The 19,187-nt window shown below is 40.7% G+C and overlaps 2 protein-coding genes across 2 annotated transcripts; both read right to left on the bottom strand.

Annotated features, from left to right (window-relative positions):
- Positions 1-1,538: 1,538 nt before the first annotated feature.
- On the bottom strand, positions 1,539-10,394 carry LOC121993157 (pentatricopeptide repeat-containing protein At5g15300-like). The gene is made up of 4 exons (XM_042547840.1): positions 8,538-10,394; positions 8,339-8,456; positions 1,827-2,344; positions 1,539-1,745 (listed from the first exon to the last, which is right to left on the bottom strand). The coding sequence occupies exon 1, from the start codon at positions 10,335-10,337 to the stop codon at positions 8,739-8,741; it is 1,599 nt and encodes a 532-aa protein (XP_042403774.1). The 5' UTR covers positions 10,338-10,394; the 3' UTR covers positions 1,539-1,745; positions 1,827-2,344; positions 8,339-8,456; positions 8,538-8,738.
- Positions 10,395-10,783: 389 nt separating this feature from the next.
- Positions 10,784-18,439, bottom strand: LOC121993156. Its single transcript, XM_042547839.1, has 5 exons — positions 18,031-18,439; positions 17,696-17,811; positions 13,617-13,860; positions 11,247-12,389; positions 10,784-11,161 (listed from the first exon to the last, which is right to left on the bottom strand). Exons 1-5 carry the CDS (start codon positions 18,370-18,372, stop codon positions 10,946-10,948), a joined length of 2,061 nt encoding a protein of 686 aa, XP_042403773.1. The 5' UTR covers positions 18,373-18,439; the 3' UTR covers positions 10,784-10,945.
- Positions 18,440-19,187: the final 748 nt, after the last annotated feature.

Below are 19,187 nucleotides of genomic sequence, written 5' to 3'. Positions count from 1 at the left end.
TCCTCTCACTCTTCCGCTTGGGTGATTTCGGCCAACCGAAATAAGACTCACCCGAACTCAATTTCGGCCTTCTCCTCTAGTAGTCTTCCTCCCCGGCTTCTCGTCCCTCGGACCATCACGCGTGCCCTTCTCGTCCACTGGTGTACTCTTCCGCAGCATCTCGTCCCTCAGACGCACCGAAACTGTCGGCTCTCTCCCGTATCGTCCTTCTCGCTAGCTGCGTCTTTCGCTCGACTTCCTGTGCTCCTAAGCTCCTGCACACTTAGACACAGGGATCAGAACATAACAAGATCTAACCAAACTTGGTTGATTACACCAAAAATAACCTTGGGGGTCCAACATTATGTTCATGATCTGCATGCGTATGCGGTCCACCATAGCCACAATAGGGAGATAACGAGCTGATTTAACCCAATTATTCCAACACTCGGCTATGTTATTATTTATAACACCCCATCTATCACTAAGAAACAAAGCATTTGCCTAACTTTGAGGATGAGATTGTACAATAAACCCTTTGTCAAGTGGCATGGAGTCAATGATATTGTTTATATGTTGTTCATGTTCTTGCAAAGATGGAGCATAGTTAGCTTTCTTAAATACCGAAGACCAGTGCTTTTTGTTATGTTTTGGATAACTTCGCAACACCTAGAATGAGGTAAACAAATCATTTCAGATTCAAAACATGCATCTGGAAAAAGTAATTAATTATTTACCCGCTTCATAAAATTATCCACTAAATGCCTCAAACAATAGGAATGGTGACTACCCACAAATAATTACTCAATTGCCTTCATAATCCCAGAATGTCTGTCCGAGAAAAAGGTGAACTCGTTAAACGAAATACTTTGACACAAAATTAGGACATTTCTCAAATGATAACAAAACCATTCCCAATTAGCGTTATTCTCCGCATCCACTACAGAATAATTAATTGTGAAAAGATCATCGTTGACATCCTTCGACACAACAACTAGGATACAACCTTTATACTTATTCTTTATATAAGTCTCATCATAAAAAAATCAATAGCCTACAACCAGGAAGAAAACTAACTGTACATGCATGGAAACAAATGAATAACCGTTTGAATTTAGATATTACGGGATCAATCTCACACTCAGCAATACTGTTAGGATTTGTTTCTCGAATAGCACGACAATACCATCTTAGCCTATCGTAACATCCCTTCTATGTGCCATGAATATCATCATCGCTAACTTCTTGTCTTTTCACACTTTGTGGTAGTCTAACTCTACCCCATAATCTCTTTGTAAGTCTTTTTGAATTATACAAGGATTATAAAAGGGCTCTCCTCTCAATTTATCTTTCACCATATTAGCAATCCAAGCTGCATCGACTTTAGGATGCCTTCTACTATGCAGATTGTTCTCACAACATGTACGAGGCAGGTTGCATATTTTCAAATAGTAAATATATTATCTGTTTTATATTTTGAAACATAAATTCTCCATCCACAACACTTTTCACTATAAATAGCAATTACCTTCTCGCGGTCATTTTTTCTAAAAACAAATGAACGTCTTGTAGCAATAGCATAGTTTTTAACACGTCTTCTAAAATCAGCAACATCCTTAAAATTTTTCCTTTCTCCATGGATGCAGTTAATCCAAGCATCTATAGTATTTGGCAACGGGGCTTATTCGATCTCCTCATCACTCCTTGACTGTGTTTGTTCCTCCTCGACCCATACCAGTTTGATGCGATTAATAGTGTCAACTTAACTATATCATATGCACTTGTGTTAGATGTAACATATAATATTATCAAAACCACAATATGAAGAGGGATATAATATATGTTACCTCCCCAAATTTAGGCTGTCGTCGACATGTTCATTTTTGCTCTCTACCCTCAAATCAATCATGCTGAGCTTCATACACATATGAAAATGTATCATATTGAGCACATCATCATCATCGTTCAAAGTCAAGTGCTAGATGTAACATATAATATTATCAAAACCACAATATGAAGACGAATATAATATATGTTACCTCCCTAAATTTAAGTTGTCGTCGACATGTTCGTTTCTGCTCTCTACCCTCAAATCAATCATGTTGAGTTTCTTACACATATGAAAATGTATCATATTGAGCACATCGTCATCATCGTTCAAAATCACATACATCTTATGTTGCAGAGTTAGGTATTGCAGAATCATAGATTCAGGAGTAATCTTCACACATTTTTTGCCAAGACTCAGATATATATCCATCAAAGTACAACCATTGAAAATTGAAATCATAAATAACTAGTTCTTGCACTTACAACTATTCAAAAATGCAAGGTTGCAAGGCCCACTTCCAAAATCCATTTTAACCTAATCCACAAAAACATAACATTTAATTTAATCATATAAAAACTGAAAATCAAAACTTCATTCATATACAATTCAAGATTTGTTTTTCCAGAAATTTCCTAATGATTTAAGAATTTTTCTATTCAAGAACAAAATAATAAAAATTTACCATCAATTCATCTCTAAATAACACAAACTCAAATAGAAAATTAAATCCCAAATCTTATCTTGTTCACAAGCCCAGTTGTATTCAACCTCACAAATTTTAAACATCATACTGCTTAAATTGGGTACAATACTCTGTTTATTGATAATCACTACAAAATATCCACATATTTCATTCTTTCCTTAAATTGAAGAAAATGCAATACAAACTCATTCATAAATTTATAATTCCAAAATAGAAACCAAATTTTATTCAACCTTAACCTCACAAAATCGAAAATACTCATGAACTAAAACACTCATGACCTAAATCTTTGATTTTTCGCACAAGAATAACAAATTAGTCGAAATCTAGGGCAAAAAATTATAATTTACCGATGATTCTTAGGTTGAAGGTGAAAGTAGGGTTCTATCAGTTCTCCATTTCTGCCTTCAACATCTAGAGATGCTTTAGGATCAAAGTAAGGGAAGGTCAGGTTATCGTCGATGGTTTGGAGGGAAAGTCGGGGACTACGTCGTCGATGGCTTAGAGTCACGTAGGCTCGATGTAAGGGGAGCGAGTGCGTCGATAGTTAGGAGAGAAAGGAGAAGTAAGCAATATTTAAAGGTTTTTTGTTTTAATTTAATGCGAGAGTAAGTTGATAATTTTGCATGGGTTAAGAAGTTGAAATAAAAAAATTGATTTGGTCAAGTATCGAGAAGAAAGAAAGTCTAACACAGGGACTGAATGCAAATGTTTAGATTTTAATAGGAATTTTAGAGCAATTCTCCCTTACTTCTTTGCTTAAATATTTTCATTTTACTTTTAATTTTATTTGAGTTAGAGTATCTAAAGGTAAATTTCAACCTTTGGCTGATTAATATCTCTAAAACTATAAATGGGTTGAATGAACACAACTTATATTGTCCAAAACACAAACCTAGAATGAGATGATTTTAAAGAAGATTATATAAACATGATGTATCAACATCAAGTGAAAAATGCAGAATACTTGATATTAATGCTAAAGACAAAGAATTAAGAGAAAACAACATAATATTTATATATCATTCCTCTTTCTATCTTTTAGTCAAAATATCATAGTTTTGATAATAATAATCAAGTATCTCTTTTTCTTCGGTATAAAACGTTTACCTGATAGTAAAAAGGCCCCTTTAAAAATTGATTTACAACATTCGAGCGCCAGAGTGGGCCAGGAGAAAGATTGAGTTAGGCATGATGCCTCCGCTGCCTCCGTCTGTAGCCTCGTGCATGCTGCCTCCTCATGTCACTTCCGGTGTCACCAATGCTGACGCCAGCGACCTCTTCCCCCGCTCTCTCTCTCTCTCTCTCACGTCGTCGCCTTGGGTGAGAGCAATAGTCCACACTACCGCTTCCAGCCACCATCACCTCCTCCACACTTACCTCCAGCTATCGCCTCTCAAGCACGATCAGGTGGTCGCTTTTGAAGACGTTCGTCATCGACTGCCCCTTTCACCGTCGCTGCCACTAGTGGTTGCCACCTCCACGCCGCCACCAGCGGTTGTTGCCGACATCCACAACCGTTGTTATTCTCTGATTCATGTTGTCATACACTTTCGGCGTTGATCCACTATCCGATCCACGTTCACGTGCGTTTTAAGCATTGATCTAGCCTTCAAGTCACTGCTATGTTCTGGTCATCAAGCTGCTATTTCGTTCTCTTCGTATCATTGTTGTGTTTCAGCCTGTGCACCGTTGTTAGTATCAGGCTCCGTATAGTTGTCATATCCCGGCCTGTGTGTTGATGTTATATCCCAATCGGCGTGCCGACGTTATATCTCGAGATGCGTGTCGACGTTATATCTCAACCTATGTGTCATTGTCATGTTTCGGTTTGAGTGCCATCTTTAGGATCCAGGTCGCGTTCGACTCCGGGCAGTTAGGTTTAGCTCTCCATCCGGCTCGCATTCATCTACTTTTCCGAGTCACGATGACTCGATCAATGTCACGACTAGCTCACTGATCCATCAGAGGGTGCCTCCTGGGCCATGGTACGTTACCATACTCACTCTTCATTCATTTCATTATTCTATTATTTAGCTTGTTTCTTATATATTCGTGGGATCTACTTCAAGCTTCGGGGTGCTAGGTACAGGGGAAACTTAGTCACTGTCTGCAGCTAGTGTTGACCAGAGACTTTATAACGACTTGGTTAATATAAAAGACAGCTCATCATACCCTCCCCTTCTGAGGCATAACGACTTGGTCAACATTTCAGCCACATCATTCCTGTCATTCTGTCTTCTCAGCTTTTAGACGGGTTCAAATTTGGCACCATCTATGGGAACTTCGCCTGATCTAAAATGTGAAGATGGGCAACGCCAAAAAACTCTGCTATCATCATGACCCCGATGGATTTTGACGAACACATTATATTCCCCTCACTCCACGGGTATTCGGGAGTAGAGGACCAAGTCAAATCCACAGCTGGTCAACGGGTTAGTTTTTCTATTATATATTTCCCCGACTCCACTAGTATTTGGGAGTCGAGGGACCGAGGTGGATCCTTAGTCGGTTGGCATGGCTCCTCGATCAGATACGCTACAGGCTCTACTCCCTTTTTACGATCACAGGATCTGCTACAGCTCTCTGATAAGAGAGTAAGAGTCTAGTTCTTTGGTCAAAGACTAGGGCCCTAGATCCTTGATCAGACACTAGGGACATAGCTCCCCGATCAGACACTAGGTGCACATCTTCCCGATTATATACTTGGGACACAGCTCCCCAATCAAATACTAGGGACACAGCTCCCCGATAAGATACTAGGGACACAATTCCCCAATCAGAGACTCGTAATACAACTTCACGATTAGAATCTAGGGGCCTCACTCTTTAATTACGGAATAGGGGTCTTACTCTCCGATCAGGAATTAAGGGCTCAACTCCCCGATCAGTTGTGCTACAGGCTTTGCACCTTTCACCCAAAGGCTCTACACCCTTTATTGCTACAGGTTATGCACTTTTCATTTATGGGACTCTGCATTCTCTTATTGCTACAGGCTCTACACCCTCCATCTATGGAGCTATGCATCCTCTGATTGCTACAGGCTTTGCACCCTCTATCTATGGGGCTCTGCATCCTCTCATTACTACAAGCTCTGCACCCTCCATCTATGGGGCTCTACATCCTCTTATTACTACAGGCTTTGTACTCTCAACCTATGGGGTCTATATCCTCTTATGTCTACAAGCTCTGCACCCTCCACCCACAGCACTCTGCTTCCTCCTATTGCTACGGGCTTTACTCCCTCATATTGCTATGGGCTTCACTCCCTTTGATGGTGAGGGCTCAGATTATTTTCTCCCTAACTCCACGGATATTTGGGAGTTAAGGATCGACACTATTTCTCTCCCCGACTGCACAGGCATTTAGGAGTCGAGGGATCAAATCAGATCCTCAGCCGGTCGACACTGCTCCACGATCAGGTATGATAAAGGCTCTGCTCTCTCATATTGCTACGGGATCCACTTCTCTTGACTTCAGGGCTTAACCTCCCCCGTTCGGGGTCAAATTATCGTCGCTGGTCTCGGACCAATGTATTGCCACTGGTCTCAGACCGGATTATTGCCACTGATCTCGGATCGGAGTATCGCTTTGGTGTCAGACCAGAGTATCCCATGGGCTCCAAGTCCACTCAGTTTACGGGCTTTGCACCCGCTTGTGTGACTCACGGGCTCCTCTCCCGCTTGACATCACTTGATCGCCCACTCGACATTTGCCTTATCGCTCACTCAACATTTGCCAAATCGCTCTCTCGGCATTCAATCGCTCACTTGGCATTCGCCCGATCGCTTGGTCGACATTCGCTCGATCGATCCGCTCGGTATTCGTCTGTCACTCCGCTTGACATTTCTTACGCCGCTCGACTCAGCATTTCTTACATCGCTCAGCTCGACATTCCTTATGTCGCTTAGCTTGGCACACCTTTATCGCCCCTTAAGAATCTGCTTGGTCGCCTGCTCGGCCTTCCGTTCCTTGTTCAACTCGGCATCCTGCTTGCCGCTCGGTCGATAATCATTTGACTTGTCACTTGCTCGGCGTTGTTTTTGCAGCTCGCTCGGCATTGTCATTGCTCACAAGGTGTTGTTTTCGTCGTTCATTCGACATTTGCCTGACCACCCGCTCAATATTCGCCTTATCGCTTGCTCGGCATTCACTCGATTGTCTGCTTGTCATTCGCTCGGCATTGTTTTTTGTCACTCAGTTGACACTTGTTTTTCTCGCCACTCTGCAAGGCGTGCACCGTTCGGTCAGCACTTGCCTCGCTCGTTGCTTTGTCAGTACTTGTCTCATTCGACACTTGTTCAATACTCTTTTTTATCACTCGCTTATCATTGCTATCGTCGTTCGATTGGCATCGCTACTGTCACTTGCTCGACACCGCTTCCGTTGCTCGATTAGCATCATCATAGATATGGGCTTGACATTTCACGACGAACCCAGCGATCTGACTCTGTACTCGGGAGTGATTCAACCTTTGTGATGGACGGTCTGATCTGTTGGACTCACGCCTCCTTCGACTACACTTGAAGGAAAGGCTTGTGATGCGAATATATCTTAGGGGCGTGTGAGGAATTAAGAAAGGAGAGAGGGGCATTTTGGAGAATTTATTGTTAGGGCTTTTTAGAGGAGGGGCACAATTCATAATAGGGGGCTTCTTCTTCGTGTTTTTCTCCGCCGCCAAGGTCTCACGCAGGGGGAGGTCTCCTTCTCCACGCCGACCACTGACGTCGATACTGAAGTCGACATCGCCACCTCTGCTCTCCTCCGAAGTCGGTCGACTACCCCTTTCCTCCATCGTCATCGCTGCCTCCGTCTGCAGCCTCGCGCATGCTGCCTCCCCATGTCACCTTCAGGGTCGCCGACACCAGCGACCTCCTCTTCTCTCTCTCTCTCTCTCTCTCTCTCACACACACACACACACACACATCGTCGCCTTGGGTGAGAGCAGTAGTCCGCACTACGACTTCTGGCCACCGTCACCTCCTCCACACTTACCTCCAGCCACCGCCTCTCATGCGCGATCAGGTGGCAGACTCTGACGCCATTTGCCATCGATCGCCACTTTCGCCGTCGCTGCCACCAACAATTGCCACCTCCGCGCTGCCCCAAACGGTCGCTGTCGTCGGCGTCAACCTCCTTTTCGGCATCCACAGCCGTTGTCATCCTTCGATCCGTGTCGTCGTACACTTCCGACACCGATCCGATATCCGATCCATGTTGACGTGTGTTTTCGACAAGATCTGGCCTTCAAGCCACTGCCATGTTCTAGTCATCGAGCTATTATTTCATTCTCTCCTTGTCATTATTGTGTTTTGGCCTGTGCATCATTGTTACTATCCGACTCTGTATCGTTGTCATATCTCGATCTGTGCGTCGATGTCATATCCCGATCTGTGTGCCAATGTCATATCCCGATCTACGTGTCAATGTCATATCCCGACATGCATGTCGATATTATATCTCGATCTACGTGCCATTAATCATGTTTCGATCTACGCGTCGTCTTTTGGATCCAGGTCGTATTTAGCTCCGGGTAATCAGATCCAACTCCTCATCCAACTCGCATTTATCTACTTTTCCGATCACGACGACTCAATCAGCATCACGACTAACTCACCAATCCACCAAAGGACGCCCCTTAGCCCAGGGTATGTTACTGTACTCACTCTTCATTCATTTCATTATTCTATTATTTAGCATGTTTCTTATATATTCGTGGGATCTGCCTCGAGCTTCGAGATGAAGGGACAAGATAAACTCGATCACTGTATGCAAATAGTGTTCTTATGACGACTTGATCAATATAGAAAATAATTCATTATACCTTCCCACTCTGAGGCATGACAACTTGATCAATATTTCATCCACATCATTCATACCATTCCGTTTTCTCATCTTTTAGACGAAATCATTCTTTAAACACCTTCAGAACATAAACCAGCCTGCAAGAAGGAATATGCATTATATATGCATGCATTATTATCATACATATTCGACTGAACGCCAATATTTTCCAAACTTACCAGCAAAAACTCTGCATAGATTACCAAAGATAGGATCCCTGGATTAAATGTGGAAGTGCAAATTCTGTATCCCACCAAGCCAAACATTTATGTTTTTGTTTCTATCAATTCTGTTTGGATATCTCAGCTGGCTGCTATTACCAGACCAAGAAATCAGGCTGTAAAACGGCACGACAATCACAATACTTTGAAGCTATCCTCTTAAATCAGTTCAATCGTACTACAACCGGGAGGCTTTGCGATGCTGCAACCTACCAATCCAGTTCTCAGGCGTCCAACATCAGCCCACCTTCCAGCATTTGCATAGATGTTTGACATTATAACATACTCTGCCTCACTCGGTGCTCCCAACTTGGCAAGTTCTGTGTAGGCACTCTCTGCCAATTCAACATTCCCATAGACCTTACAAGCACTGAGAACTGTCTTCCATAGCACTGCATTTGCTTTGACTGGCATCTCCTTGATCATTTGATACGCTTCTTGTATCAAACCGCACCGGCTTAGCAGATCAGCCATGCAACCAAAGTGTTTTAGGTTTGGCTCAATCTTGTACTCCTCGATCATTCTCTTGAAATAAACCTGTCCCTCTTTTACAAGTCCCTTGTGCCTGCAAGCAATCAAAACTCCTACAAAAGTGACATGGTTTGGCCTTGTACCTTCATGGCTTGTTTCCCTCTCCATCGAGGCAAATAGATTTAGAGCTTCCTCTGACTGCCCATGAACGGCCAAAGCCACAATCATTGCATTCCAGCTGGTTACGTGCTTCAGGCGCATTTCGTCAAATAGTTTCCAGGCCATATTCAAGCTTCCGCATTTGGCATACATGTCTAACAGAGCATTACCCACGTACCCTTCAATTCGATAATCATTCTTCCACACATAGAAATGCACCTCACGACCAAGATCCAGTTGACCAGTTTCCGCACATGCAGCGAGAACAGACACAACCGTCATCTCCGTCGGCTTCACATTGATGGACTGCATTTGCTTGAACAAATCCAAGGCACGCCCATAATTCTTCTCACGGATGTATCCTGAAATCATGGAGTTCCACGAGACGGCATCCTTCTGCGGCATCTCACGAAAGACTCTACTCGCGGAAGCCATGTCACCCGCACGGACGTACCGCGTGATCATGCTGTTCCATGAGGAAACATTCTTCTGCGGCATCAAGCGAAAGAGCTCATCGGACGCGCTGAGGTCCCCAATCCGGAGGTACGCGGCCAGCATGACATTCCACGAGACGATTGTCTTCTGGGACATTTCGTCGAAGAGCTTGCGGGCGTCACGGATACCGAACTGGGAGTAGAGAGTCATCAAGGAGTTGCGGACGAAGGGATCGGAGTCGAATCCGAGTCGGAGGATGCGGGAGTGGATGGCGGAGGCCGAGTGGGAGAAGAGAGAGGATGCGGCGCGGGAGCAAGCCTTGAGGAGGAAGGGGAAGGTGAAGGGGGACGGGGGGATGCGGCGGCGGCACATAAGGGAGTAGACGGGGAGCGCGGCGAGCGGGAAGATGCTTCGGGAGAAGGCGCGAATCATGGGGTCGCAGAGCAGGGGAAGGGCGGAGGGCGGAGCGGCGGAGAAGAGGCAGCGAGCGTGGTGGAGGCAGCCCCAGGAGCGGAGGGCGGCGAGGGTGAGAAGCTTGGCGTAGAGGCGGATGAAACTGTCGGTGGCGAAGGAGGACTTTACGACTAGGGTTTGAAGCTGGAGAAGGTGGTTCATGGTGCAGCATTTCTCCAGCAGCAGAGCGACTTGTTCCAGTGAGTACGAGGAGGAGGAGGAGGCGACGGCGGTCCTCATTAAATACAAGACTACATCTATTCGAAATCGGGAAAATATATAGATATTAGCCGGCCCAGTTGCATGTTGTGCTGTGAATTGAGGCATTTTAAAGCAGATAACAAGGGCCGGCTCAATCGGTTAGCTATGTTTTGAGGACTGGATGGGCAGCCCAATTCTAATTACCATAATAACATGCACATACATAATTCCATACATTTATTAATTAGATGGTTACTTAAAAGTTAAGATGAAACACTTTGCACCTAGTCAGCCATCTAAAGAATGACCCCTCAATCAATGTCATGATCGCATAATTCCAGACCGAAGGCCTATACAACTACTGCAACGTGTACTGTATATCGGAATTGCTTGTCATTGTGCTTTTGCACGTAGAGATATGGGTGCTGCTCGTTATAATGCACCATCTGTGAATAACTTACGAAAATAAGTTGACTAGAAAGAACTGAGCATTCAAAAAATGGAGCATTAATTGATCGAGTTTCAAAATCGTTATGACAAGTTTCTTCAAAAGCCATTTTTACTAACATTAGCTAGCAAAAATCTAATACCCTGCACGCCGTTTATATTCACTTTTGCTAAAAATTTACACAGCTCACATGACCCTTTCAAGGCAAGTCACCATCGCAAGGTGGTTCGTCAATATTATCATCGTTGTCCAAATGGCCGGCCATGGTGAATCTCAAAGAATCACCTATTTGAGGAGCCCCTTCTTCGGAATGCAAATTCAAGCAGGACAAGCCAGTTGAAACAGCATATATATCGGAGAAACCATCACAGAATAACTGGCTGCTGCTAGGAAGTGCAGAAGTATTATTCACCATCTGCACAATCATTCAACAAATGAATCCTTGATAAGACACATGAATACTGATCGAATTAGAAATATTAAAGACAAGTGCTACTCACATTGGCACAAGAAAAATTTCCACCCAATTTGTTGAGCACAGCAGGGAGGACATTCATCAACTGTGGGCCAGGTAAAGAGGGTGCAGAAGCCATAAGCATATGAAGCGTCTCCCTGGCATTCTTCTCCATCAAAGATTCTGCCTTTGGAATCAGAGGGTTTATGAGGCTTGGAAGCAATGGTGAAATGACAGAAGATATAGCCGGTCCAGCACTAACAAGATAGCCCGGACCAGAAGAACAAAAATCAAACATTGGGATGTGGACAATTGGATCAGACATGAAGGGTGTAAATATGGGAAGTTGTTGTGAGCATGGCAAACTCAACGACACAGAAATTGATGAAGGAATTAATGGATCAGGAACAAGAGTAGGGAGAGACAAAGCTAGACGCTCAGCAACATCAATGGGCAGCCTAGTTGGAACAGATGCAACTGTGGATGAAGCAACAGGCAACAAAGAAGACAAAGGTGGAAGAGGTATTAACTCGGATGGTGCGGATGAAAGATGGAAAGGGTTCACCGTGTACTGCAGCGAAGATGGGCAAGGAGGGCACCAGCAGTAGTAGGGAGAAAAGGAACTTGAACTACTCATCTGTGTAAGTGGTAGGTGAATAGAAACAGGACTGAATGTTGAGATAGGAGATGGCAATGATGGAATATCAGGAAGGCAACTGGATAGTGTTGAACTTCCACCAGTGTTGCTTGGATTATCATACTCCTGCTTGCTTGAGTATGCGACATTTGAATTTGAAGGAGAAATTAAAGTAATCAATTCAGAACTTCTCGTCAACGTGCTCGGATGGGCATCTCCATGGTGCTTAATTTTCTCCCTAGTTCGGATGGAGGATAACATTCTTGGCATTTCATCTTTGAAACTGTTTAGCCTTGGACTAAGACTACCTTGGCATAAAGAATGAGCCTTTCCGGCATGTGCTGACATAGTGCGGGAACGAAATGATCGAGAAATAGAACATGAAGACTGACATTCTCTTTCACTGGGACAAGAGACAGTTGGACTTACTTCTGCACTGCTCGAGCCCCCAAGAAGATATGCCCGAAGGTGCGTTGCAAATGAATCAAGGCGTGATTCAGAGATTCCAGTAAGACAGGACAAAGAGGGCTTTCTTCTTAGTAAATCTTTCATCTGTGACATGCAAATTATTAATAGTAAGCAATCATTTCTCACAAATAAGATCACCTACAACACATTAGAATATCAATCTGCTTAAGTAGAAACATCACTCTTTCAAGGATGATGTAAGAACAATGTACTAGTAATCTATGCTATTCTGACTTGTATATGTGAATCAAACACGAGTATGGACCCTGAAGACCAAGAACAATATACTAGTAATCTTTTTTTCACATTGGGGACATGGGAATTCATTAAAAAAAATCAAAAAACAAAAATTTTAGAGATTCAAATTTCAGACAAAGGAATCAGAGAGACTGGATCATAATAGTATGCAATGCATATAATATTATATAACCATATAATGTATATATAGTGTTTATGGTTTAGGGGTTTGAAAAGGTATAAAAGTTCAGGGAGTTGAGGGTTTCTTGAAATGTCCCCTAACCTAATTCACTTACTATTAACGCACCTCCACCCACAAGCTCCACACTAATCACCTTCTCACTTCTACTTGCCCTTGTTTGCTCTCGCTCACCTGCTCCTGCCTCATGATGGCCTCCACAAGCTGCGCTAGAAACCATATTTTATTCTCCTTACACATCTTCCTCCTATGCTTATTCTTCTTCTTACTCATTTCTTCCTCTGCATTTTCGTGATTTCCTTTTGAGAAGATGATGAGTTCAACAAGCTACATTTGCATATCATACTCATGCTCATGTTGTATCATGGCAACATGGAATGAGAGGAAGAACAACCGAGTCCAAGTAGTAATGCTAAGGGCATCCACTAACTCACTCACATTATAACACCCACTACCTCATCAAAAAATATTGGATCTACTGTCACATACTCATTATAACAACATATCTCTTTCACTCACATTCCTTTTAACATTAACACTCATTATTTATGAATCTCATAGTCCACTCAATCATTTTTAAAATTATATCATATTAAATAAATACATTTTAAAAAGTATGGATCCATATGGCCGTACAATTTTATTTGTTGATTTTAATTTTTAAAATTTTTAATTTTATTTTTTATTATTTTTTTTATAAAGAAAGGCAGAAAGGCATTGAACGCATTCAATGCCACAGTGGCATTAACGTCCGCCAGCAATGGCTTTAACATGTGAAAGCAGTTATAACATTCCTTAAAACTCACCATTGTGGAAGCCCTAATAATGTGTAATGCAACTATAAAAAGTATACTAGAGAAAGAATAAACTGAAACCTTAGCAAGCAATTCACGTCCGTGGATCTTAGACTTCTCAGAACACCAATAGTACAAGATCTGAGGTCCAGGTAGCTTTAGCAGGAAGGAACGGCCAGAAGTATCAGCCGATATTTCTTCGATAACCACATCAGGGCTATCAAAATCGTTGCTCAAAACAGCTAATCTCTCTGTACATCCATCATCCCCGATAAATGAGAGGCGCATGTTAGAAGATGGCAAGAGATTGAGATTCAGTTGCCCCCTGTACAAAGACAGAAAGCAGAACCTAAAAAACTTGGCAAAACACCTTAAGCAAGAATGTAAATAAAACAAGTGAAAGAGCATTCAATTATGAATTAAAACTCTCAAAACACTTTTGACAAATAATTAAAAGATGAAAGAAGTAAAGTTAGATAGAGAATATTACTCCAAACTGAAATTTTTGCATCTAAACAAATATGTTCAACAGATAGAGCAAAGTCTGTCAATTGTAGATTGAAAAGAATAGGCAAAAAAAACACTAGACCATTTTGGCGTTTGACACTGAATTTGTTAAAATATTTACATAATCCATGATGTTGGTCTCAACTTGGAGTGTTATTAACAAAATATCATGTGTCTGACTTTAGGGGTAGAAAGGAAAAGGTAGATGAAGGGAAAAAATTTCTCAGAACATAAAATAAACAACCTATTTTCTTATAAAGAATGACACTGAAACAACTCCATTTGTTTGTGGTTTTCGAACACTAATGCTAGCTGACTAGAAGGTTTCTCAAGTAGGCGTTTACGTTCACTTGGAAGACGTATTTAAGTTAAAATTTGTGAAAAGACTTAGGCAACAGGGAAACATTTCCATAGAAAATTTATCACAAACCAACTTATTTTAGCAACAACTATGTGAGAAAGTTAAGGTAAAAAAAAAAAAATCAGATAATTAAGATATTTATATCTACTAATTGAAAACAAAAACTGATTGCATGAGTTCCCATCTTCACAACCCAATAATTTAAGAATAATATTCATTGTTTTATATCCTAGTGGAACATTAATTGCATAATGAATCAAACCAGGTCATGTGTGAAACAACTTAAATCATTTTGGCTAAAATTTGCATTGCAGAAGACCAGCAAGAGAACGCACAAAGGTTGCTTTATTAAAGCAAGCAAAACAGTAATAGTGGATGCATAAGGACATGAACAATGATGACCAACACAGGCCAAAAAAGTCTTATGGTCAAAGACAAGGGCATTCCTAGATCAGAAAAATGTTTTCTGCTAAAGGAAAATGTCACAACATCACTTTTCTACAATAGAGCTTTGTATCACCAGAAGGAGAGAAAACGAAATAAGAAGAAGTAAAAGATATGAAAAGAAAATGAATTAAAGGATACAATTTGAGATTTTCTTTAGCAAAGTTTCCATAAACGAGATGAAAATTAAAAAAATATCAATTATATTTTTACTTGTTTCCATATTAGTGATCAGAAGATGATCAAGGAGACAATTAGGATCAAAGTCTAAGGCAGAGGCAAAAACATCAACATGGGGCAAGTGGGGAATGATACTTGCTGTGTGATTTATGTACATATGTATATATACATTCATGTATTTATACATACATGTATATATATGAGAGAAAGGAAGTAAAAAAATTTCCTATCATTTTCAAATTTTTTTACAAAAAAAGAATCAATCATCCCTGCCCACCCTTTTTTCTTCCTCTCCAATTTCTCTCAAATAGAATAGATTAAAGCCTGGGAGATAACTATTCTGAACACAATAACAAGTGCTCATACATAATAAATTTCCAAATAGAAAGGCATGGCAAAAAAATGAATTAATGGCTAAAAAGATAGCATAGCACAAAAATGACTACAAAAGTAGAATTTATAAGGCATCGAATGAATAAGGCTAACATACAACAAAAATTTTTCCTTTATGCAATGGTATAAATCTAAAAATACTTGATATCAAACTAAAAGCATGTAATTTATCCACCTAACTTGCATAAATAAAATATTACGGGCCTTTCTCCAAAACTCAACCAAAAACTAAGCATGCAAACCTCATAATAAATATCTACTGGTAGAAATGGATCCTACTGCTAGAATCCACTGGATATGAGAACAATTATATAAATAAATGTATCATAAGTCCATGTAAGAATCTACCTTCTTTTGCTCATAAATCACAGATCTTAATAGAACATCACAAACGCCCAATTACCTACAAATCAAAAGTCAATTTCACTTGAAATGATGAACCATGCCATCACTAGTAAAGTTCAGATAGAATCCTGCGATCAAACAACAAAGACGATATATCTTCCAAACGCTTGAAATAAATTAACTTAACATAAAAGTGCAAGTGCAAGTGCAATCTCACATCCAAACATTAAACTAGCTAATAGCCTGAAACCACAATGATAATCGAAGCGGAAAATATGACAAGGCTAGAGTAAGACAAATGAAAGTCTATTATTCAGACTTGATAGAATAGCACCAAACAGAGAAGTGCCACAAAATCAAAAGCTATCCACTGCATACCAGGTTAGTAAAACCGAGAAGACCCTATCCTTCACACAACCGATAGTGATTATCCAACCTATTACAGTTTTAACTTATGAGCACAGCTTCTTATATATGTGGGACACATTAAGTTTTAGTCATATATTCATGAATGGCTCAGAATATTCCAATAATGCATATTCTGCACCATCAAATGAATAGATATCATTATACACGCCCTTTAAATTGTCATGAGAAAAATTTTAAATGAGATTATTGTTAGAATCATTTAATAGCATATAACCTAAAGCAAGATGTCACTTTTCTAATTATGAACATTTCCATTAAATATAGAAATTTAATATTCCTCAAGGATTTAGAAATGAGGCTATCAAAAGACAGCCACATTATATGTATCATGATGATTCTCAAGTATCCTCTAGGTCATGAATTTTGATTTAAAATTATGTAAAATTAGGAGAAAACTACAATCTTTTTCCTAACCTTTTATTTACTGCCATTATGTATTTGAACAGAAGGAAAAATCTTGTAATCAAGAAAGCAAGCATTTCTACTAAGAGAATTCTGCTAAAAGTCAATCACAAAGGTATAAAAGAAGCATAATTTTCAACAAAAAAAAAATTAGCTGAATCATATCACAGTGTATTATTTATGACACCTCATATATTTTTTGGTATCAATTTCAGATCATTTACATTTAATGTGCAAGTGATTTCAGCGGTGGGTTACTTTTCTGCGTTCCAAATTCCATGTATCTGCAATGTACACCTCATATATTTTTTGGTATCAATTTCAGATCATTTACATTTAATGTGCAAGTGATTTCAGTGGTGGGTTACTTTTCTGTTTTCCAAATTCCAGTATCTGCGATGTACACCTCATATATTTTTTGGTATCAATTTCAGATCATTTACTTTTAATGTGCAAGTGATCTCAGCGGTGGGTTACTTTTCTGCTTTCCAAATGCCACATATCTGCGATGTATTGTACAGGAGAAGATACTAATCATGATCAAAATATATCAGAAATTATACTGCTACAAACTTCAATGCTCCACCATGAACTAAAAAAATTATGAAATCATTTCCACCTTGTTTTCACTAGAATGCATGACTATCATAGTATCTAGCAATCTAATACTTGAGTAGATCTTGCAGTAGGCTCTCTCTCCCTATACATTATAAAAAATCCAAGAATGAAACAGAAGCATTAGATAATTTACAATGCGATACAATGGAAACATGAACTGACCTGCATTTTCATGCAGAATCACTGCAGGAAAACTGAAACTGTCAAAGATCAATAACCTATCTGAAACCTTAATTACTTATGAGTCATACAACTATGAAAACAACTATATTTATGTTTCTTAACAACATTAGTGAATATAACAAAGAGTATATAGTTAAAGAAAGAATCTAGCTGCTGAATTTCCCATAGACAATGAAGATATGAAGAAAAATAAACAATTATATCAAAGAAAAAGAAAAAGAAACAAAGAAAGACAAAATAGATTATCTTTCTGTATCTAAAAAAAGTATAAATGGGGAAAGATTAGCTTGCCGGTCACCTTTTAGCAGTTGGACAAAGAATGTTCCCTTTCTTCTTGACCTTCCCTACGCGAACATAAACAAGAGGAACGCACAAGCACCTTGCTAACATCCCTACTTCTGATGCTTCAAAATGCTGATCACATATAATAATTTAAATAAATAAATACAAATAAGCGCCACCCAAAAAAAGGTAAAGGATTAGAGTACCGAAAAAGAGGGATTGCTCTAGCATTTACAAAGAAAATAAAGCTAACTTTCTAAACCGATGTTTTGGCGGAGCGCCTGAATTATAAACAAATCCATATCCGAAACATGAAATTTTCCAAGATACGGGAAGGTAATGAACGGGAACCTGGCTTAACTGCGCCAGAAGCCTCTCCTCCGCCGGGCCGCCTGAGACGTTAAGCTTAAGCAGTGGCTTCGACCTCTCGTCCGCACGGCAGGCACCCAGAACCTGCAGATCCAGCGCCTGGAGCCACGGCAGCACTGCGGCTTCCCGTTCATCCGATTCTCCACTGAGAACGTCTCTCAGCCTCCCGAAAACATCTTCCCCAGCAGCGCTAACTCGTGCAGGCGGAGTCGATCCGGAACCACTGTCATCGCTCTCCCTAAATCCCTCGGAGGCGTCTTCGTTGGGGAACCGGTCGTAGCCCTCGGTCCGGCCTAGATCGTCGTCTTTTCTCGGAGGAACCATGGCGAAACCCTCCCGCTGCTCTCGCCGATGAGACGGGCAAAATGAAGAAACACAGACCGATTGGATCAGCGATAAGGAATAAAAATCGGACGTGAGGGAATTATAAAGTGAAGTTTTGGGGAGGACTCGCGGTCCGGGCGCGTCATCCGCCAGGTGGCACGAGAGGACAGGAAGCCGACCTGGCGTCGTGTTGGATTTTGTGCCATAGACGACGACGACGACGACAGCGGGTCCCACCGGGTTATACTTGCCGGATCAATCATCCGCCAAAAAATAAAATGAAAAAGGCAAAGCCAGTTCTCTCAGTAGTAATTTATACCGGGATTCGCATTGGTGGGATATTGTGGACCCACATAAGGGTTATAAATTTAGAATAGAATAATTTATTAAAATATCTTTAGTATTTCAACCGCAATGCCTTCATGTTAACTCCGTCATTTATAATTTAATAGAATGAGCACGTCTTTCTCACGTGATTTTACAACCGATTAAAAGCTCAATCTCTATATATAAGGTATCTATGAGAGCCCTAATTTCCAAATCCCTTCTTGATATCTCTGTAAGTCACCCACTTTCCTCCGATTGTGGATTGCGGCGCCGGGACCTGCAACGATGTTACGGTAGATAAGTAACATGACATGGACTCATCATAGTATATTTTGTAATATTCATGCCATTATTTCAAAGTTCCTAGGTTTTTTCCCTATACATTCTATCACTTACAAATTTGCTGTTCATACTTCTATCAAATCAAACAACACAGATGTGGAGAATGATTGAAATGTAGTAAAATCTTAGAATACATAACACGAGCA

This window comes from Zingiber officinale, chromosome 6B (assembly GCF_018446385.1).
Source record: "Zingiber officinale cultivar Zhangliang chromosome 6B, Zo_v1.1, whole genome shotgun sequence".
In the NCBI taxonomy this organism is placed as follows: Eukaryota; Viridiplantae; Streptophyta; class Magnoliopsida; order Zingiberales; family Zingiberaceae; genus Zingiber; species Zingiber officinale.
The sequence above is the reverse complement of the archived record's forward strand: the minus strand, read 5'-3'. Positions and strand labels throughout refer to the sequence as shown.